At 37.8% G+C, this 19,728-nt stretch overlaps 1 protein-coding gene across 2 annotated transcripts; it reads right to left on the bottom strand.

The window, feature by feature from the left end:
- Nucleotides 1-11,017: 11,017 nt before the first annotated feature.
- On the bottom strand, nt 11,018-13,788 carry LOC149001534 (DNA/RNA-binding protein Kin17, conserved region). 2 transcript variants are annotated; one of them, XM_089138952.1, is made up of 2 exons: nt 13,633-13,788; nt 11,018-13,554 (listed from the first exon to the last, which is right to left on the bottom strand). In XM_089138952.1, exon 2 carries the CDS (start codon nt 13,451-13,453, stop codon nt 12,248-12,250), a length of 1,206 nt encoding a protein of 401 aa, XP_088995078.1. In that variant the 5' UTR covers nt 13,454-13,554; nt 13,633-13,788; the 3' UTR covers nt 11,018-12,247. The 2 variants fall into 2 exon arrangements, with proteins under 2 accessions (XP_088995078.1, XP_088995081.1); XM_089138955.1 differs by having other exon boundaries at nt 11,018-13,533.
- Nucleotides 13,789-19,728: the final 5,940 nt, after the last annotated feature.

Raw genomic sequence — 19,728 nt, 5'->3', positions numbered from 1 at the left:
GTAGCACGGGAACTCCGTCGGAAGGATTTATTTTTTTGTTGCATTCGATGGTCGTATTTTCGCATTTAATGCTCCAGACATATCAAAAGATACGTGAATTCGATCATATAAGCTTCAAACATAGTTCTTGCCGAATTGTCAAAATTTCAAGGAGAAACAAGTCACATTAACCGCCTAGCTTTTCCAGTGTCAAGCATGGACCTCATCAAACCATCACTGTGTCCCAGCTGACGTGTCCCTCATGATTAAGATGATCCAATGATCATCATCGTTCAAGTTCAACCATAAATGCCCCCAACTATTATCGTGTATGGTAATGTTCATTTTGTGCCCACAACTTATTTTAAGTCAATATACTCCAAAAGTTTTAAAGCCCTAGAACAGAGTAGTGTTATACTTGAATTTGACTTGATGTTCGGAGTCAATTTCTTGACTACCATAATTAGCTTGCAGTAATCCATCCTTGTTTGCAAAAAAAATAAAACCAAACTAGAATGAAACCAGAAGGAGTCAGATTTGGGTGCAACAAGCGTAGTCAATATCTTTATTAATTAAATTATATATATGAACAAAAGAAAGAAAAAAACGCTATTACATTTTTATAAAAAAAACAAAAAACAAAATAGCCAAGGAAATTCCAATGCATGCGGTCGTACGTTGGAAACATATCACCTACCGCAGAGTTGACAATCCAAATCTATTCAGGGTTACAGATGTAATTTCATGTAGTAATAGATGTGGACCTATGAAGTGCCGAAGGGGGACCATTTCCTATTTGGTACGGACAACCGGCACCGACACGTTACGCCTTTCCACGGGAAATTGTGAGATCCAAAGTTGATGAGGTGGGCCCCAGTCAAAGCAAACCCTGTAATCCTGTATGGTACAGTGTTCGTTCGTGGGTGGGCGAAAGGGGTAGCATCAGAATAAAAAAATCACGAAGTGGGCCCGTCGTGAAATAATGGAATAATGTTTCTCATATTTTATAATGGATACATGTTTGTTTATCGGGATTATTATTAAATCACTTATATGCATGAATTTGAGTTTCTAATCCAGATTCCTTTCCTCCAAATGGTAGATCTCCACGTCATCAATGGAGTGGGTGGCTACAGACAACACTATTAGCGTTTGCAGCTTTGTCTCCTTCTATATTTTAGTGCATGACTGCTGTAAGATCATCAGGCTCTGAATTTTTTTGGATAAACGTCACGTTCTGATTTTTTATTTTTATTTTTTTCATCATCAAACCAGTGATAGTGACTGGACTCAAGGCCATGGGGAGGGAAAAAGTAAGATATGGGGACCTTGCTTCAGTCTTGTGCCCATCGGATCTAAATTTCGGTGGTCAACATTGAAATTTTACACTCAGATTTTCGTATTCGTATTGTGTAATTAATGTGCAACAATATACTTTAAACCGTTGGGATCGAGATCTGGACTTTCACACTATTGAGAATCAAAATCTCAGTCGAGATCTTGATCTCGACTGTTTGTTGTAGATACTGCGTATTAATTATGCAGCACCCACCACCGGGGTGGTGGTCTAGTGGTCTCAAGCTAACTCCCAAGTGATTTGGTAAATCTCATGTCCCAAGTTCAAATCCCCTCTACTCCTCTGTTTTTTGCATTTGACTATATTAAGCCTCCGGTGGGACTAATGCTTGCATAGGTCACACTCAATAAAAAGTCCGAACATTGCGTAGCGCGGGGGTGCTAGGTCGCTGCTACTGCATCCCCTCTTTTTTTCTACAAAAAAAAAAAATATGCAGCACCAAAGCAATTTTCTAAAATTTCAACAATTTGTCTCTTTAAATCTAAGAGATGCATCCAGTGGTCAAGATACAACTTCCCATCAAGATTTCGATCCAACATTGTGCTGAATTCTCCTGCAAATTTAATGCATTGAAGCAATTTCATAAGAACGAAACCCATAACTTTCTTAGACTTGTGCCTCTACATAGAATGTTGTCACCGCTATATTAGTAAATCCACAAATTCTAGAGTTCGCAGCATTGTGCGACAAAATGATCGAGAACTTGACTGAAGATTTTGATCTCGACAATCTATTTCTCAAAAGTATGAAAACATACTTTACAAAAATAGACTGTCAATGTCAAAATTTCTGTCGAAATCTCAATCTTGACCGTTCGCTGCAGGTATTGCACCCAAGTCATTTCCCATATTCTAAGTTTTTATTGAAGCTAGAGCCAGTTTTCAGCATACCACATTAAAGTTGATTTAGGGCTTTGATGAAGTTTCGAAGGTCCACTCCCAAGTAAATAATGGATGGTAAAATGGAGAACATCAAATCCAAAAAACTAATTGAGTACAGAACTCCCAGCCCACAAGTGATTAACCATTATAATTACTTCGATTGTGCTTGTTTAGCTTTTGTTTTTTTCTTTGTTGATTGAAGCACTTGTGTAGCTTCAGAGACACGGTTAGCTGAAAGATTTTTGATAATAAGAAAGCTTTATTCAATGTTTTAAACGAAAAAATCTTCAATACTCTGCAATTATAAGGCAGGCCCATTAGATAGGGTACATGATGATGGGACACAGAAAAGCATGAGAGCAGCGTTCCCTGACTGAGAAGAAAAGCTAATTGGGGCTTGGTCGAGGCTGTTCAGCCACAACCATCAATCTCATTCATGCCCCATGGCAGGAGGGATTTATTTATTACATGGCCTGCTGAGGCAGTAATCTATTTTCACAAAGCTTTTAAGCCTTTCAACTGTGCCGACAATCAAGTGGGTTCTCTTGGGATCCCACCTAATCCTTCATCAATTTTGTAGAGTACTCTATGTTTTCTTTTTCCTTCATATCATAAAGACTAAAGACCCCATGGGCCTAAATGATTGAAGGGAGAGGAAGATGTGAAGAAAGGGGATTGTGCTCCAGTGCTATGCAATTACAGCACAGTATACAATTGAGATTGAAATCTCAATCAAAATTTTGATCTTGATCGTCCATTTTGCAAAAGTATTTATAACCCTATTGAAAAACTAATGGTCAAGATTTCGATCTCGACCATAGACTATAGGCATTGTGTATTAATTATGCAACACCCAAGCCAGACCCAAATAAATGAAGTCTGAAACTTGCCAAAAAGTCTAGCCATGAAGATCTTCCTCAATAAAAGCAGTTGACATTAATCTCATGGGACAAGTACAGTAAACCAAAGCATCTTGGTAGTCTAGGTTTCAAGAAGATGGAGGATATCAATAAAGACATTGCTTTGTGAACCACAATCCTTAAGACCAAATATTTCCCTAACTTCCAGCATTTACAAAGCCAAGGCAAGGAAAGAAAAAGGAGAAAAAAAATGTGGGTCATAGCCATGGAACAGCTTGTGCAACATCATCCCTGACCTTGAAATCATGGTAAGACGACAAGTAGGGAATGGTCAGGACACACCTTTCTAGCATGATCCTTGGTTTCCAAAGGCTAGGAGTTTAGCTGGGGAGAACCCTCATGCAGATATATGGTCGCAAGACATCACCATGGCACAGATGATGCAATACATTGACATAAACAAGGAGTATCTCTCAACTTTTAAAATTTCCAATTTCTTCAGTTCTAATTTGGCTCCAAACCAACCAAAGGATATATGGGCATATCTTATTTCTGCCAATGGCAAGTTCTTTGCCAAGTTGGCAGGTCCAGTTTTGATGAAACAAGAATAACCTATAATATCAAATGACTTCACACAGTGGTGGAATTATTCTAGAAATTACCATTGCACCCTAAATTTAAGTTTTTCTTTTGATATCTCTTGAATGCAGGATTGCCAGTTAGCTCTGCATTATCTTAATTGGGAGATGCACAATTTATGTGGACTGAGCGGAGATAAGACAAACTCTCTAGCATGTTTTCATTTCATGCAAATGGACCAAAAGAATTTGGGTGGCGAGACCCTTAGGTACTAAGAAATATCCATAAATGGGTGACTGAGCTTGATTTTAAGTCAGTTAGCTGGGAAGGACCTTATGATACGAATAACAAAGAGCAAGACCTACAACATTATGCTTACAAATCTGTATTGAATATGTAAACAATTCACTCACACATGGCAGGATGGAGTGTGGGGATAGCAGGAGAAGGGAACATTAAATATATTAAAGCAGGAAGATTGGACAAGGGGAACAGCTTGGAAGCAATGCCATGTGCAATATCAGAAGGTTTAGAATATACAAGTGCAACCAACATCCAGATCCATGAAGTGTGGTATAACACAGATGAAGCATTGCACATCTTACCTAACGCCTCATTTTGTCAATTTAAATCTCCAACACTTTTGGCAAGATTTCAATCTTGACTATTGGCAGCAAGTGATGCTTTCAAGTCTGCCCCCACAGCATCTAACTGCAATAGTAGCAATAGCATGCATCTAAATAATCCAAAAACTGATATATGTATTGGGTTTGGCAGCATTTAATATATTTTTGCTTTATTATAAAAATAAAATAAAAAGAAAGACAAAAAAGAAAAAAGGAAGTTAGTATCCAAGATTTTCTTAATCTTACTATCTCTACAAAGAAGCTGCCACCAGTGTACAAGACCTTCTTGGTCTTCCTATCTCTACAGAAAAAAATTCACTATTGTATAGAGACATCCACCAAAAAATTACTTGGAAAGGCTGGTTTTGAATCTCTTAGTCACTGAAAACAAGTTGGTTAAAGCTTCTACGAATTATAAAAGCGCAAAACGTACCAACGAAGCAGAAGCATGAGGTTGCAACAACGAGCGCAGTATCTCCATTGATGCTGTGGAGATGGCAATACTATGACATCAAGCAAGTTCAAGAGAGTAGCAGAAAGCCAGCTAAAACTTCTTATGCCAAACAATAAAGTCGAAAATAACATGGTACAAATTCATCTGAATGGAGAAATAGGAGAGAAAAATGTAAACCACCTTCATCCAAACAGGTGTAGTAACAGTTCACCATTGCTATTATTTTTATTTACTATTCTCTCTTTTTTTTAAAAAAGAATGAGAACTACAGGATAGAGATCCCTACAATAATGGTAAGAGTTTCAATCTCAGATTTCGCCTCACGCAAAAAAGAGAGAGGGAGAGAAAGACCAAGTCTCTAGCTGTTTCAACTGTTCTATGCCCCAAACTATCCTAAGCATCACCTTTTACATAACCCTAGCCAAAGCAATGTAATGCTACCTTTCTGAATCTTCTAAATGTCTGGAGTCAATACTACTACAATAAGGTACAAGACACCTTAGGAGCCAACCGCATGGAACCACTCATGGAACCCACAATAGGGTGGTTTTAATTCCCAAGGCATTGAAATCTACATGTTTGGCTCCAAACGAGTCTTGTACCTCATCACACAAGTACAATAGCCAAGATTCATCTTTCAAATCCTCGTAGAGGATTTAGACATTTGGTTGAACATGACATGAAACCGTGCAAACGACCACTGAAAACTGGAAACAGTTTAACATTTAACTTACGCAGAAAATGTGAAGCAAATTTAACAATGTCATCCAATCTTAGTAGACAACTCTATATCAATGACTAAAGGTTTACTCATTCCAGAAACCACTTGGGAACCCTACTTCATCCAATTCTTTCAGAAACTGATTTGTTGGAAACTAACAATGCATGCTAAAAATTTGAGATAAGAGAGAGGACAGTTCAAAGAAGACAGCAAAAAATACTATCAAGTAGTGAAACTGTCAAATACCAACGCATCCTGGGATGCAAAGAAGAAAGAGCGGGGAAGGGCATTGTTATAAGAGATTTTTCTGGGCAGAGTGAAGATGAAAAATTTATGGTTTCACCTTGAGGAACCCTAGGGTGAATGTTATGAGCATGTGATTGTGGAGTCGGATAGCCACCTGCTGGTTCAGTCATCAAAAAGTGCTGAAGCTTCAATTTCCCTCTCTGCTCAGCAGATTTCAGAAGACATTTTGGATCTTAACTGTTTGTTTCTTTAGTTGTAATTTTGTTTTCATTCACAAAGATGCCAATGTGGTGGCTGATTCTCTGACCAAGGGGGCTAAGTCGGTTTTGCACACGACTTATTGGCCCAGTTCCACACCATTGTTCTCTGAGATTGTTTCCTCTAATTCCCACATGCTCGGCAAGTGATGAATAAATGCCTTTTTACCCAAAAAACATACCATCAAATAATTCAAATAGAAAAAGCACACAATCTACTACCTTTTGAAAACAATATAAAATGTGGTTACATAAAGTTGAAAACACTGCAACCTTGTGGATACATTGAGGATCATTGTTACAATCTTTTTTCTTCAATATTGTGAGAAACCCATCAGTCACGCATACAGTTTTCCTCAACAAAGAACCCTCCTGATTAGTGTTTATCGCACTTTTTTTTGGGTAGAAGTGTTTTTGGCACTTTTACAAACCAAAAAGAAAAGGGATGCATTAGGTGCTCCGAAGTCAACAACACAGAGAAAGTCTGATGCCCCAAGCATGTAAGACATCTCTAACAGTTCAATCATCAACTAATGTGAGAGAATAATTTTCAACCGCCCACATGTCTCTGCTGCTTCTAAGACAGTACATGGTTGAACAGAAGGCTAGTTTTCTAATTCGATAGATGAAACTGTCCCAAACAAAGTGACTTTTGCAGCCAGGCAACCTTGAACAACCAATAAAAAGGTGGCCAGACCTCTTCTGGCTCTTCTGTTCCCTCAGACAGAACACAAAATGAGTTCCTTCAGACAGGAATCATTTTAAAAACAGAAACAAAAAAAGAAAAAGAGAGGAGGGGGCAAAGAGGTCATTGGAGAGGAGAGAGGTTGCCAACAGAGACAAGAATCATCTCTCAATAATAAATTTATGAATTCATGTAGCATTAGAAGCAAGTAGCATGTATGATTACCCAAAACCTAGCATAATAAAGCAGCATGGTCAAGGAATAACTTTAAGAAGAAAAAAAATGCTTCCCGCCATTAAGCATGTTTTTAAAGAAACTGAAAGAAGTAATCAACACAAATTGCTTAACAAAACATAGCAGCTAGTTTGCTTATAAAATTGCAACCAAAATGACAACAATATACATTTTTAAACAAGATACTTCTTACATTTGTTTCCTGAAGCAACTGAACAGTCAATCTAAAAGACAGATCAAAGATCTGTGAGACAATATAATCATATAAATAGAACAAAGTAGCCATAGTGCAACATGCAAATGTAATTGGCAGAGAATATAGACCTTACCAGCAACATCTAAATAGGATGTCTCCATCACGAATGCAACCAGAAGCTCTAAAAGAAAGCAAAAATTTCAGGAATGCTGTAACAAAGCCTAAATGCACTGATCCAATCCTGTTACAATGAAAACCTATAGAAAAACTTTCTTGAATTAAAGAGAAGAATAGCTTACGTACATTCACCTGGCTGAAAAGATGAAAATTAAAAATTAAGGGGAAAGAAGGATATAAACAAGGTGACAAGCCATTGGATCCTTTTTTATTTGGGACAGGATTGGTAGACAAGCCTTAATCCATGAGCTCAATAAAGGCCACACTAGTAACACTACACAAACAATATAGGACATAATGTCTGTAGAAAAAGAATGTTGGACTTCACCCAGTTAACAAGTTCTACAACTTCAATACACGATACACCAAAATCGGCCAAACCTCTCAAAGAACCCTTTCTTCCCACCACTGCTTCATGATTAAGTCATCTGACAAGTAAAAGACAATTTCAAACTCTAAGAATTGGTTTTCAAATTTGGATGCATAGTTTTTGTTTGATGCTGCACTCTGTAGAAGCTGAAACAAGAATTTCTAGCTTGCTTCTGGCTCATGCAAGTGAAACACTGCTGATGATGTACATTGATGAAAGTTGAAGAGAATAAAGAACCAGGGAGAGCCAATCTTGAAGTCCCATTGCGATAACCCATCGTTGGGACCCATATGGACCAACAATGAAGTTCATCAAGCCAGTTCTGGAAGCTGCTTGTGGCTTATGACTTAGGCCCAACAGTTCCCCTTACATGATTTGTGTGGAACTCATCTATCTATCTAAGTGGCATCTAATTTAGTTAGTATAAGAAAGATTTTATTCGTATCTAGGTTATATTTTGAGATGTAACTAGAAAGAACCATACTAGGTTTGTTTGTATTTAACTGAATTGCTATTTTATCAAAGCTACTAATAGAAAAAGGTATGAAATGCATCCCCCAATGTATAAGTACAAAGAATAGCTTTAATTATGCCTTATTTGCTGAAAGAGCATCATGGTGAGAAACCTACAGTAAGAGACTGACCAAGGGTTGCATAGGTGAAAGGAAACCCTTGGTCATATCACCCTTCCTTCTTTCCCTTTCTCTTCTTAGTTTCTATCTTTTCATTAATCCTGAATAAGCCTCCAACATTAAGTTATCAAGTCACTAATCCACTCTGCTGTTGCTTAATGTTCACTCATCCATCAATAACAAATGAGACGAAGACTTTTCCAACCACGTAGCACTGCTTGATTGGTCTTTTGCAGAAAATTTCAAGCCCCTATAACTCCAGTTTTGATCGACAGTTTCATCTCAAACTTGAAGAGTGCAATTGATGACTGGTTTGTGCTTGAGGATGATAAGTTACTATTTTACACTAGTTTCTGTTTTATTCCTTGGCCAAATTTTCCTCCACATCCGAGTACAACTATTGATGCCACCATTAAAACCCACTCACAGAAGAATATTATGACAGGATCCCTTTTGACGAGATGGCTGAAGAGCAACCCGCTAATTAATGACAATAAGGATAAAGCTCACAGAACTCCAGTATTGTGCTTGGTCTGAACTCTCAACAATTGAGATGAGCGTGCAGAATGCATATGAAGAACCTACAAAACTCATCACTGCAATGGAGTTTGACATGGTAGAAAGACAAAATGCAGCTCGGGAGGACTCTGTCAACAAAACATACAAGTATACATCTGATTTTGAAGTTTGAGCATATAAAGGCCATTGTTTCCACCTCAGAACTTTCCTGCCTTCAAAACTACATCCCCAATTTAGGGAGTTGCTAACGTTGTCATGGTCATCAGACAAGGTCAAACCCTTGAAGGACAAGCTTTTTTTATTATTTCTAAAGCCAGGAAGAGATGATGTAGACTAACAGAGGTGAAGAGAATAAGGTAGAACAATTCCCAATCCTTCAGCCCCATCAAGACAGTGCATCTTTGGGCCCCTGGTGGATCAGCCATGAAGTCCAATTGCAGCCTATGTCCTAGGTCTAACTAATAAGCTAGGTTTTGACCCAGTAAGACTAGCTCAGACTAGGTCTAATCCCAGGAAGGAACAAATGGGTAACTAAAAAGATAACCAAAGAGAACAATGGGATCTCAAATTCGGTTGGAAAAGATGACTAGACAATGAAAAAAGATAACCAAAAGAATCCAAACTATTGAAGCTTTTGGACCTGCAATTTCTTGAAAAATTAAGTTCAACCCTCCAATAAAAGAAACCGATCAGAACAAAAGAAACTGAGATTGTGCAACAATTAGGATTTTGAGAAAACCCAAGAATTCTTGCAAGAATTGATGATGGAGATTGGCCACTTCTGTGATGAATGATCTTTAACTTCAGAAATTGATAAGAATATCAAGAGATTGGTGTGAACAGCTTGCAAAAAACTTCCAGCAAACTTTAAGAATATCAAGAGATTGGTGTGAACAGCTTGCAAAAAATTTCCAGCAAACTTGAAGGACTTTATAGTATCATTGGACTGACCAAGGGTATGGATTCAAGAACCAATGGAAGGGGACAAGGAATAGAATGTGGAAAAGTGGCCTTGGTCATCTCAGCATGGGCATCTCACAATCCTATCTCAGGATTTTCACAAATTGCGACCTTGCTTACAAAATTATATAGAAGACTCAAAAATAGACTAAAACACAGAAAAGGAAAGGTGAAGCATAACTTTAAGTAATAAGGTAACCTAAATTAACTACATAATAAAGAAAATCAGATTTAACTAAACTAATTAGTAAATCCCGTTTTTCTAAATTGTACCAATATTTTAGGCTCATTAAATAGGTCACTTACAAAGTAAAACTGATGGGATCAAAGTCCCAATACATGCATAACTCAGCCAAAGCTAACTTTCAATAAAATAAACCCTTGGTGACTTATCTACATCAGACCCCTTAAGTGACCTGGGTGGGATACCTTTTAAGTAGTTTTGGTGATTTTCTTTTGAACTCAAAACAAAACTAAGTTTCAGCAATAAAAACCCTTAGCTGACTTATCGACATCAGACTCCCTGATGTGACTTGAGTGGAATACAATTTAAGTAGTTTATATTTTCCCCTCCTGTTTGTATCTAATTTAATAGGCTACAAGGGAGGTGATGTAGGTCACTGTAGACCTACCCCTTAGGAGTCCCATTCTCTAGGCTTGCTAACCAACAGCCTAGGTCGTGGCCCGGCAGCATAAGAAGCACAGTTTGATGCCAGGGGTAGTTTGGTAATTTTAGCCGTCCTACTCGAGACCAGCTGGGCATATTTTTTTTTTTTTTCTTTTTTTTTGGTAGAAGGGCATATTTGTAATCAGGAGTTTCTTAGTAGTTCAATTTTGTTTTTTAATTATTATCCGAGTTGCTCTAAGTTGAGATATAGAGTCTTTTAAGATTACAGTAGATGCCCTACTTGAATTATAATTGGATGTTGAGTACTTTTACAAGTCATTGTTAAGGCTATAAATAGATGGCCTATGCTTGTAACAAAAGACAGATTTGAGAATACAATTAATAAAGAGCTTGTTGCAGCATGATATCAAGGTGGAGTAGCTTCTCAGCAATGGCAAGGGATCTCCAGGTGTCAAGAAAGCAGTCTAAGGTTTTAAATTGAAGGTTTTCTCCTTCGCCAGAGCTTTTCATCAGCCCATTGCCAGACTTGGTTACAGGTAAGTAACGAGTAAGCTTTTGTTACACTAGTCTTTCCAAATTAAACTGTTGTTTCAGCATCTTCCCCCCCCCCCCCCCCCCCCCAAAAAAAAAAAAAAAACACCAACAGCACTCAATCCCAACCTCAGCCCTGTTCACTTCCTTAACGCCCTAACCCTAAAATCTTAAATCTAAAACTGAAAACAACAAAGATTCAGATTTCTAAATCCTAAACAACACTAGAATTAATTGGCTGAGAGTTCTGGAACCCTAATTATTTTGCTGATCAATTACAAATCTTGGATTGCTGGTCCTCATCCTATTGAAGCTACATCAGGAGGTTTTGCCTGTATTCAGTTTCTATTCTGAGATGTGACTAAAAATAGAGACAATCTTAGGTTAGCTTTTATTTTCATTTGGTTGCTATTTTGTATTGCAACATCTCCACACAAAAAATATTTGGATTGAAGCTAAACAGGGGCTGTACCAAATACCTCCGGGATTTGAGTTCGAAGAAAAGTTACACTTCAAACAAAAGTTTGTCTGAGAGAGAGTAATGGCAACCGACCGACCAAAGCCATAGATGAAAGGTCTCAGTACAATCCCCCCCCCCTTCTTTCTTGCCCTTTCTCTACTATTTCCCCATCTTATTTTCTATTCCGTTAACCCTGTTACAAGGTTCCAACAATCACCTATCGAGCCATCAATCCACTCTGCTGTTGATGCCAATAAATTGCTTGAAGAGTGCAAAAAGTTCCATTGATCCATCAATTGCAGTCCACTGATTGTTGGCACTAGGAGATTACAGTCCAGCATTTAAATTATCAAACCAATCTCTTAATTTGTTATCAGATGCACACTATATTGTTCATACCTAATATAAAACAGTAACGATCACCTGGGAGGGACTTTTGACTTTATACAATTGGTAGAATAAGAGAGCAAAAGAACGTACAGTACACAAAAAATGCAGCACATATATAAGCTAGCAACTCCTCACAACCTGGCAGCTGAGAGGGACCTATTTACACCATTGTTAGAAGGAAAAAATAAAAGTGAATAAAAGAATGTACTGTGCACAGAAAATACAGCACATATACAAGCTAGCAACTCCATCATAACCAATGCATCCACAAAACCATCTTTCAAGTATAATTTTTACAGAGATCAGAGCATAGTCAGAAAACACAGACCAACAAGTGAAGAGGTTTCAATAGGACGATCTAAAATTTTCTTGGAACCAATATAAGATTCTACCAATCGTTCTTGATAACATCAAGGGTACAATGTTAAATGTAAGATACAATATTTCGAACATAAAATAGATGGTGGGATACCAAGCTCATGATGATCCATATTTGAGAGCTTCACTAGGCAATCTTACAAATGTCCTCATAATCAATCGTTGGAATAACCCTACCATCATATAGCCCCTTTTCAATTTGAACCTTTGCTGAAAAGTTATTGGTATCAACAGAAATCAGTCTTGCATTTGAACCACGGTAAGCCCCATTCACAATTCTTATAAGACCACCAATTTGGGGAATCACCGTTTCAAGTTCCTCCTGATCAACTCTCAAAATGTGTTTACTCTCCAGCATTTCAATTTCTCCCACATACTTGTCAATCACCTTCCGGACCACACCCTTCTGCTTAAAGTAACCTTTCTCTGCCAAAGCTTTACTCATTACCTTAACAATTATTCCCTCACATAACCAATAGTCTTTCCGGTTATTCCTCTCCTTTGCCTGCTCTTGCTCTTTCATCAACTCAAGCAGAGCAGATCTACCACCACTCTTCGTTCCGTTGCCCTCATGTTTAATCCTCTTCTCAGCCCTATCTGCTTCAGGTTCCTCAAAGATCACTTCAGAGCTCCCAACATTGTCTCTTGCAACATGTTTTGAAGATGAACTGATGGAAAATGCAACTTTAGCTCCACTTTCTGGTTTGGGTTCTGAATTTGGTGGCAAATCCAATTGCTCAGAATCAGAAGGCCCTGCCTCGTTTTTTGCGGTTGAAGATGACATTATCTGTTCAACCCGTTCAATTTGTTTCCTAATAGCTCGCTCTTGCTTCTCCTCTTCTACGATATCGGACTTCAATCTCTTGTTCTTGAGACGTTCTTTGAATATGGTCTCCGAGTCTCTATCAATGTAAGTCATGAACCACCCCTTAGGTGTCTCTTCAACCTTGCACTGACCTGTACGTCCAAGGTGCTTAACGAACTCGGTAAGAGTAGCCCATTGAGTTGAGTTCATATGGATATGATGGCGATCGGCAATATACTCGTTGTAGACCACAGTAGCTGCAACACGGCTGAAACGATGACTCCGTTTCATGTGCTCCATAAAAGTACTCTCAAACTCCTCAGAGTATCCATCGATGAGACGAGTAGGATTCTGGCCGAAGACTTCCATCTGCCGCTGGTGAGACTCGCTCATACAATGGCATTTGAATCCGTTTTCGTCTCTGCATTGTTTCTGGCACATCTGGCAATACCATCGGAGTTTCTGAAGTCCTTTAGCTTTTATTCGGTTCGCAATAGCCTTCGGCGTGAGAAAGTCGTTCTTCCCCATTCGATCTCACAGCAGAGAAGAAGACGAATTTCAAAAAATTTCGAAGAGTGAATCCCGCTGCCTCGACTACCAAAAAAACCCTACAAACCGTTCCAGACGATCTAGTGATGAAAAGATAAGAAAATCAATAAAAGAACAGATAATCAGATATATATCAAAAGAATCGAAGGAAAGCTTACAGATTTACGATGCAACAGTCACTGAAACTCTAATTCTGAATCCCCCTAAACAGGAAGCAAGGGTTTGGAACAAGCAAACATCAAAATTACTTCCTCGCTTCCTGCGACTCTGCGAGATGCTAGTGTTTTCCCGAGTGGTTTCGGAATCTAGGGTTTTTTTTCTTAGCTCCTCGTGCAGATTAACTTCAAGACGTCATAAGTATTATACGCTTTGATTACCAAAAAAAAAAAAAAGTATTATACGCTTTTGATTGCGTATTTATACTTTGATTACCTTTTGCTATGGTAAGAAATATATATACTTGTACATTTGCGTATTAGACACGTCTTGTACCGTATATATTGATGTCTAATTAAAATCCATTTTTATGATGAAATTAAGGGTGTCAATTGCTCCCCGGTTTTGACTGATGGACATATGGGTTCGGTTTCTTAGTTGTTCTGATCAAGGTTTAAAGTATCATATCGGTTAAGTGATTTTAATAGACGTATCGTCCTATATCAAGTATTATATCGCTCTGATTAATGTATTTTAGTGTAATTCAATGGAGAGACATATCAAGATATGTCATACTGGTTGGGTCAAATATGGATATGTATCGGCTAGTATCGTATAGTTTTGCATAATACTTTTACTTAGTTTTGATCTCAGGGGATCAAGAACAAAATTGAACCACTAAGGTTTTTTTTTTTTTTTTTTTGGTGGTTCTAACCACGGAACATTTTATCGCCAAAATTCGGTGATATCTCCCCCTTGGCGAACCGAAACCAGGGGGCGAAACGAGATTGGTTTAATATTGCCAGAAAATCGAATCACAAGAAAATGGCCGGATCATTGAAGGAGAACTTCTACCTCTCAAAGCCCTTCAGTCTCTGCAACCGCAAGCCACACCCTTGAGCCTCTTCGGAGTTCTGCAACTCTACATTCCACTAAGTAGGGTAGAGCCCAGATTTTGCCAACCCAAGAGTGAAAATGCTTGAAAAATCAATCCCAGCGATCTGAGCTTCTTTGTATAGTTGTTGTACCCTGTACCCCAGCTGTGCTCTTCATTCTACTCAACCTGAGATCGGCACCAATTATGTCTCTTCTGGGTTTGGAACCAAGCACAATCAAAATCAAGCCAGAGAAGTGAAACCACCTCCATTAGCTTGAGCTCCTTCCTTTCTAGAACGACTCAAATCCATCAATCTCTACCGCTAGAGATCCGAAGATTTAAACCCATTTCCCTTTCGTCACCACCACAATACAGCCACTAGAATCCATGACCCATCAAACGATGGAGCAAGAAGCCCAGGAGGAGGAAACCCTAGATCACCATCTCGCCGATCACCATCTCGCCGATATTCCGGTGAACTTTCATTCCTTGGTTCTAATTGAACCAACAAGTTTGCTAGTTCCAAGTCTGAGATCAAATCTACTTGGTTGAGAAAGTATGGATGCCCTATTAGAATCAATTGACTCAGGCCTTTATGGTATCAATTCTCATTCTCTCTCTCTCTCTTCTTTCTTCTTCTTCTTCTTCTTCTTCTTCTTCTTCTTCTTTTTTTTTTTCTTTTTTTACATTATTCTGTTTTTTATGTGTTTTGGTTTTTATTTAAATCTTATTTTCATCTAAAATAATAGAAAAAAATATCAAAATCCATTTTAAATCTATTTTTGTCTATTATGGATTATAGGTTAAAATTTAGGGGTGTAAATGGATACCCGAAATTCACTTCCGAATTTGCAACCGCATCCGTTTAGGGTACCCGAATCCATCCGATTACTAATAGGATGCAGATATGATATACCAATTTCTTACCGATTATTATCCGTCCGATAAAATTATCCGATTAAATTACTTATTTAGATTTATTTTCCTTATTTTTATAAATTTTTTACTTGTGATATGTGACTATTTTTCTAGATTTTCTACTAAAATAGCTACCAAAGTCGTTAAATTCTTAAATTTCAAATCTAGCCCTCACAAATAATATAGTAAAGATGTAAACAGGAGTCGAAAACTTGTATTGAATACGTATTTATGCCAATTTAAAAAAATCTACTTGAAAAAATAACTATCCGATTATCATTTGAATCTGACTAAATCCGTCTAAAAACCAATAGGATATTATCCGAATCCTTCCGAATATAATATGATATGGATATGGTATTACCACTCCGAATCCGATCCGTTTACACCCCTATTAAAAATTCGTTCTTTTCATTTGACCAAGTCACTTAAATCCAAATGCAATTGAGGATATACATTCTTTCTATAAAAAACTCTATTTTTTATTTTTTTTTTTTACCTTTCATTCGTAAACTCTAGTTGCGTTTGTTTGCTGAAATAAAGGTAGGGTGGGAAAAAAGGGGTGAGAAAATTCTTGAAAAAAATGTAAATTTCTTACTTTTCCCTTAAATCCCAAAATGGTAGATTGTTTGGTTGCTTGGGGTGGAAAAGTGGGAGACAAGTTTCTTTGGGGTGGAAAAGTGGGAGATTGCCACTTTCCCACTTTTCCCCAAGCCATTTTAAAACCACACATATTTGGTGGGAAAAGTAAAAAGTGGAATCAACCACTATCACTTTTCTACAAAATACTTTCTCTTCCTTTCCTTCTCCCTCACCCCACTACACATGGGACCCACATTTTTTTTTTCACCCCACCTTTGCAAACAAACGTAGCCTTAACTATTTATTCTCAAGTATTTTTTTAATCAATTTTCCAAATTGACATATCAAACTTATATCTCATTACATAATTTATTCGGACAACAATTCTTTTTTTACTATAAATGAATCATTATATTTATTTCTTTAAAATAGAGAATGAGAATTGATACCAAAAAGTCCCCAAGTCAAAAACTGGTGTTGCCAGCAATGATCCGAATCATGTTCCATTTCCCTTTTTTCCAAGCCGTAGTCAAAAGTCAAAACTACTAATAGGTAGGTGTGTTAATTCGTAACTTTGACAGTTAAAATCGAACCAAACTAACCATTATAGTCCAAACCGATCCAAACCGAAGTTTAATGGATAGGCTACAGGTTTAGAGGTAAAAGACCAAATGGTATCGAGCTCATCTAGGCCAACTTGTTTGTGGCCCGTTCGACCAAATCCTACTGAATTCTCTATGCATTATAACTTGTTATAAACTTAGTTAAAAGTATACTTTAGTATTAGGCTTTACTTAAATCAATATTTTTGTGTACTTTTGGCATGAATCAAAAGTGGGATGATTTTCATAGAGTAACTATAGTAAATAAGTAGTATTAGGCATGCATGACCAACAACTAAAATTGGGGCCCAAGAAGTTCTTGGTATCATTCATGTTGTTCTCCTTTTTACTCTTCCTTCGTACTCTTTATCAAAATTCACATTTTACAATGGAATTTGATAAAGATGCATCTAAAATGTCTGTACACAACGATTAAGTAACTATATGTTATAAATAATATTGATTATAAATATCTATAACCCCAACAAAAATAATACTCAAGGTGTAACATCTAGCTGAAGATCTCAGTCACCTTAGAGTACAATATTGACGGCTCATATTTCCATATTAATTGAAGATCACAACCACTTCAACTCACTATATTAGCAATCAATATTATCATAGGCATCAATCTATCATTCTATACTAAAGACATCTTATTATGTGCAATAATTAATTTGAATACTTGTCTTCTATTGCGATCATATCATATATTGTATATTTTTATAAACTTTAATATTTTCATGTTAGAGAATATATTATAATATCTTTACTTCCATTGTAAATAAATAATGCTGACAATACAATGCAATTGAATGATTACTTTCTTCTTGTCATAGTTTTCTTTATTATATTTCTTATAGTTATTGTCCCCCTTGTTTTTTTTTTTTTCTTTTTTTCTTTTTTTCTTTTTTTTTTTTCTTCTTTTTTTCTTTTTTCTTTTTTCTTTCTCTTTTTCTTCCCTTTTTTTTTTTCTCTTTCTTTCTCTTTCTTTTTCCCCTCCTTTTTTTCCTTTTTCTGTGTTCGCTCTTTTTCCTCTTTTTTTTTTTTCTTTCGTTTGGTTTTTTTTTCCTTGGCCCCTTTTCCTCTTTTCCTTTCCTCTTTGGCTCCCTTTCCTTTCCTTTTTTCTCTTCTCTCTTCTGGTCTCCCTTTTCTTTTTCTCTTTTTTTTCTTCCTTTGTTCCTTTTCTTCTTGGGGTCTCTTTCTCTCCTTTTTTTCTTTCTCTCCTTTTTCTTCGTTCCCTTCCCTGGTCCCTTCTCCTCCTCCCTCTTTTTTCTTTTTCTTTTCTCCCCCTTCTTTTCTTTTTCTTCTTTTTTTCTCTCTTTTGTTTTTTTTTTCCTTTTTGTTCCTCTCTTTCCTTTTCTTTTTTTCCCTTGTTTTTTCCTTTTCCTTTTTTTTTTGCTTTGTCTTTCCTTCCTCTTTTCCTCCTTTTTCGTTTCTCCGGTTTGGTTCTCTCCTTCTCTTCCTCCTTCCTTTCGTGGTTTCCCTCCCTCTCCTTTTTGTTTTCTCTGTGTTCTTTTTGGTTTTCCTCTCCGTGGTTCTTCCTCCCTCTTCTTTTTCCTCCCGTCCTCCCTCTCCCTCTTTCGTCTTGCGTCTTCTCCCTTCTTTTCTTTGTTCCTTTTTGTTGGGTCTCCTTGCTCGCTTGTTCCCCCTTCCCCTTTTCTCGTCTTTGCTCTGGGTTCCGTCCCCCCTCTGGGTTTCCTCTCTTGTTTGTGGGTTGGTTTCATCTACTTGCTCTGGTTTGATCACGAGGTTTGTTATCTCGTCTGGTCTGTTTATTTACCTTCCCATGGGTTTCCCTCACTGAGGTTGGTTTGGATCTTCGGTTGGGTTTGTTTATTTGCTGGGTTAATCTGATTTCATGTCTCGTAATAGATCTGTGTGGTTGCTGCTCATCTTCTTCCGATCTCCGCCAATTTAATCCTATTGGTTCTGTCTGTTATGTTCGTTTGGTTACACATATCCCCAGGGCCGTCCTCTTGTTGGGGGTTTCCCGGTCATAGGTTTCTTTGGTTCCTCTCTTTGGTTACCTCTCATGAGTTACCCATTTTTCTCACCCCCGTTTCTCTTGTTTTCTTTTGGTCTACTTGGTGTTCTCTTGTGGCTTCTCTCTTATTTACTCATCCTTTCCCGACTAGGTTTCCCCTTGGTTTCATCGTTTTGGGGAGTCCTGTTTATGTTCCTTGTTCCGCGGATCACTCTCTCTGGGCCGGGTCTGTTTTAGACCTTCCCCACTTTAGGTAGTTGTATCATTGAGCTTTGTGTCTTTCTCCATTGCTTCGATCTGAGTGTTGGGGTTCCTCTGGGCTTTGAGTTTTCCTTTCCCTTCTCATGATCGTCGGTGGGTTTAACGATTTCCACCTTTTAGGGCCGTGTCTCTTGGATCTTTCTTGGCTTGGGTTCTGTCTTCCCGTTCTCCCGGCTTGCGTTGGAGTCCTGGGTTCCCCCTTTTTGCCGTTCGAGTTACTGGTTTCCCCCCCCCTTGTTGTTGGTTGCGGGGTTTCGTCCCCCTATCTGGTTTGCTTGTTTTACCCGTTTGCTTTTGCCTTCTTTTCCTCCCTCTCGCCTTTTCTGGTTTTGGCTACTTCAATATTTTTGGATGGGCTTCTTTCAATACATCGTACTACTTACCTAGTATGGAGGGAAGTCTTCAAACCAGGTCCAACTAAGCTTTAGGTCCATCAACCAAGTTCTTCTTCACAAATAAATAGTTCAACACCAAATCAAATAAGGTTTCCATAAGGAAACACCATCATCAATATCCATGGGTTTTGGGTCAAACACCATATCTTCTACTGAGATGGCTCACAAAGACATCTTCCTAAGATTTTAAAAGATAGTAAAACTTAAATCACGGTCAAACTTCAAAGTCAACATTAAACAAACCCTACTTGACCCAAAACAGATCGGGTTTCCGGCTAGATTTGGGCTGGGTGTCACAGTTATCATTTAATATTACAACGCTATACTTCTCCATTCACCTCCCTCTTCTTCGCACTACCATTTCTCTACTCACTTCTATCTCTCTTCATTAAACTAAGCCTTTCTCTCCCACTTACTCTCTTTCTTTTCATAAACTACTTCTCCACTCACCTCTCTCTTCTACGCACAACCCATTT

This window comes from Hakea prostrata, chromosome 10, assembly GCF_041222555.1.
Source record: "Hakea prostrata isolate BN-2017 chromosome 10, UWA_Hpros_2, whole genome shotgun sequence".
Taxonomy (NCBI): domain Eukaryota; kingdom Viridiplantae; phylum Streptophyta; class Magnoliopsida; order Proteales; family Proteaceae; genus Hakea; species Hakea prostrata.
The sequence above is the reverse complement of the archived record's forward strand: the minus strand, read 5'-3'. Positions and strand labels throughout refer to the sequence as shown.

Bases quoted from the DNA above. Each gene is read 5' to 3' on its own strand.
- LOC149001534 (XM_089138952.1), bottom strand. From the start codon at position 13,453: ATGGGGAAGAACGACTTTCTCACGCCGAAGGCTATTGCGAACCGAATA.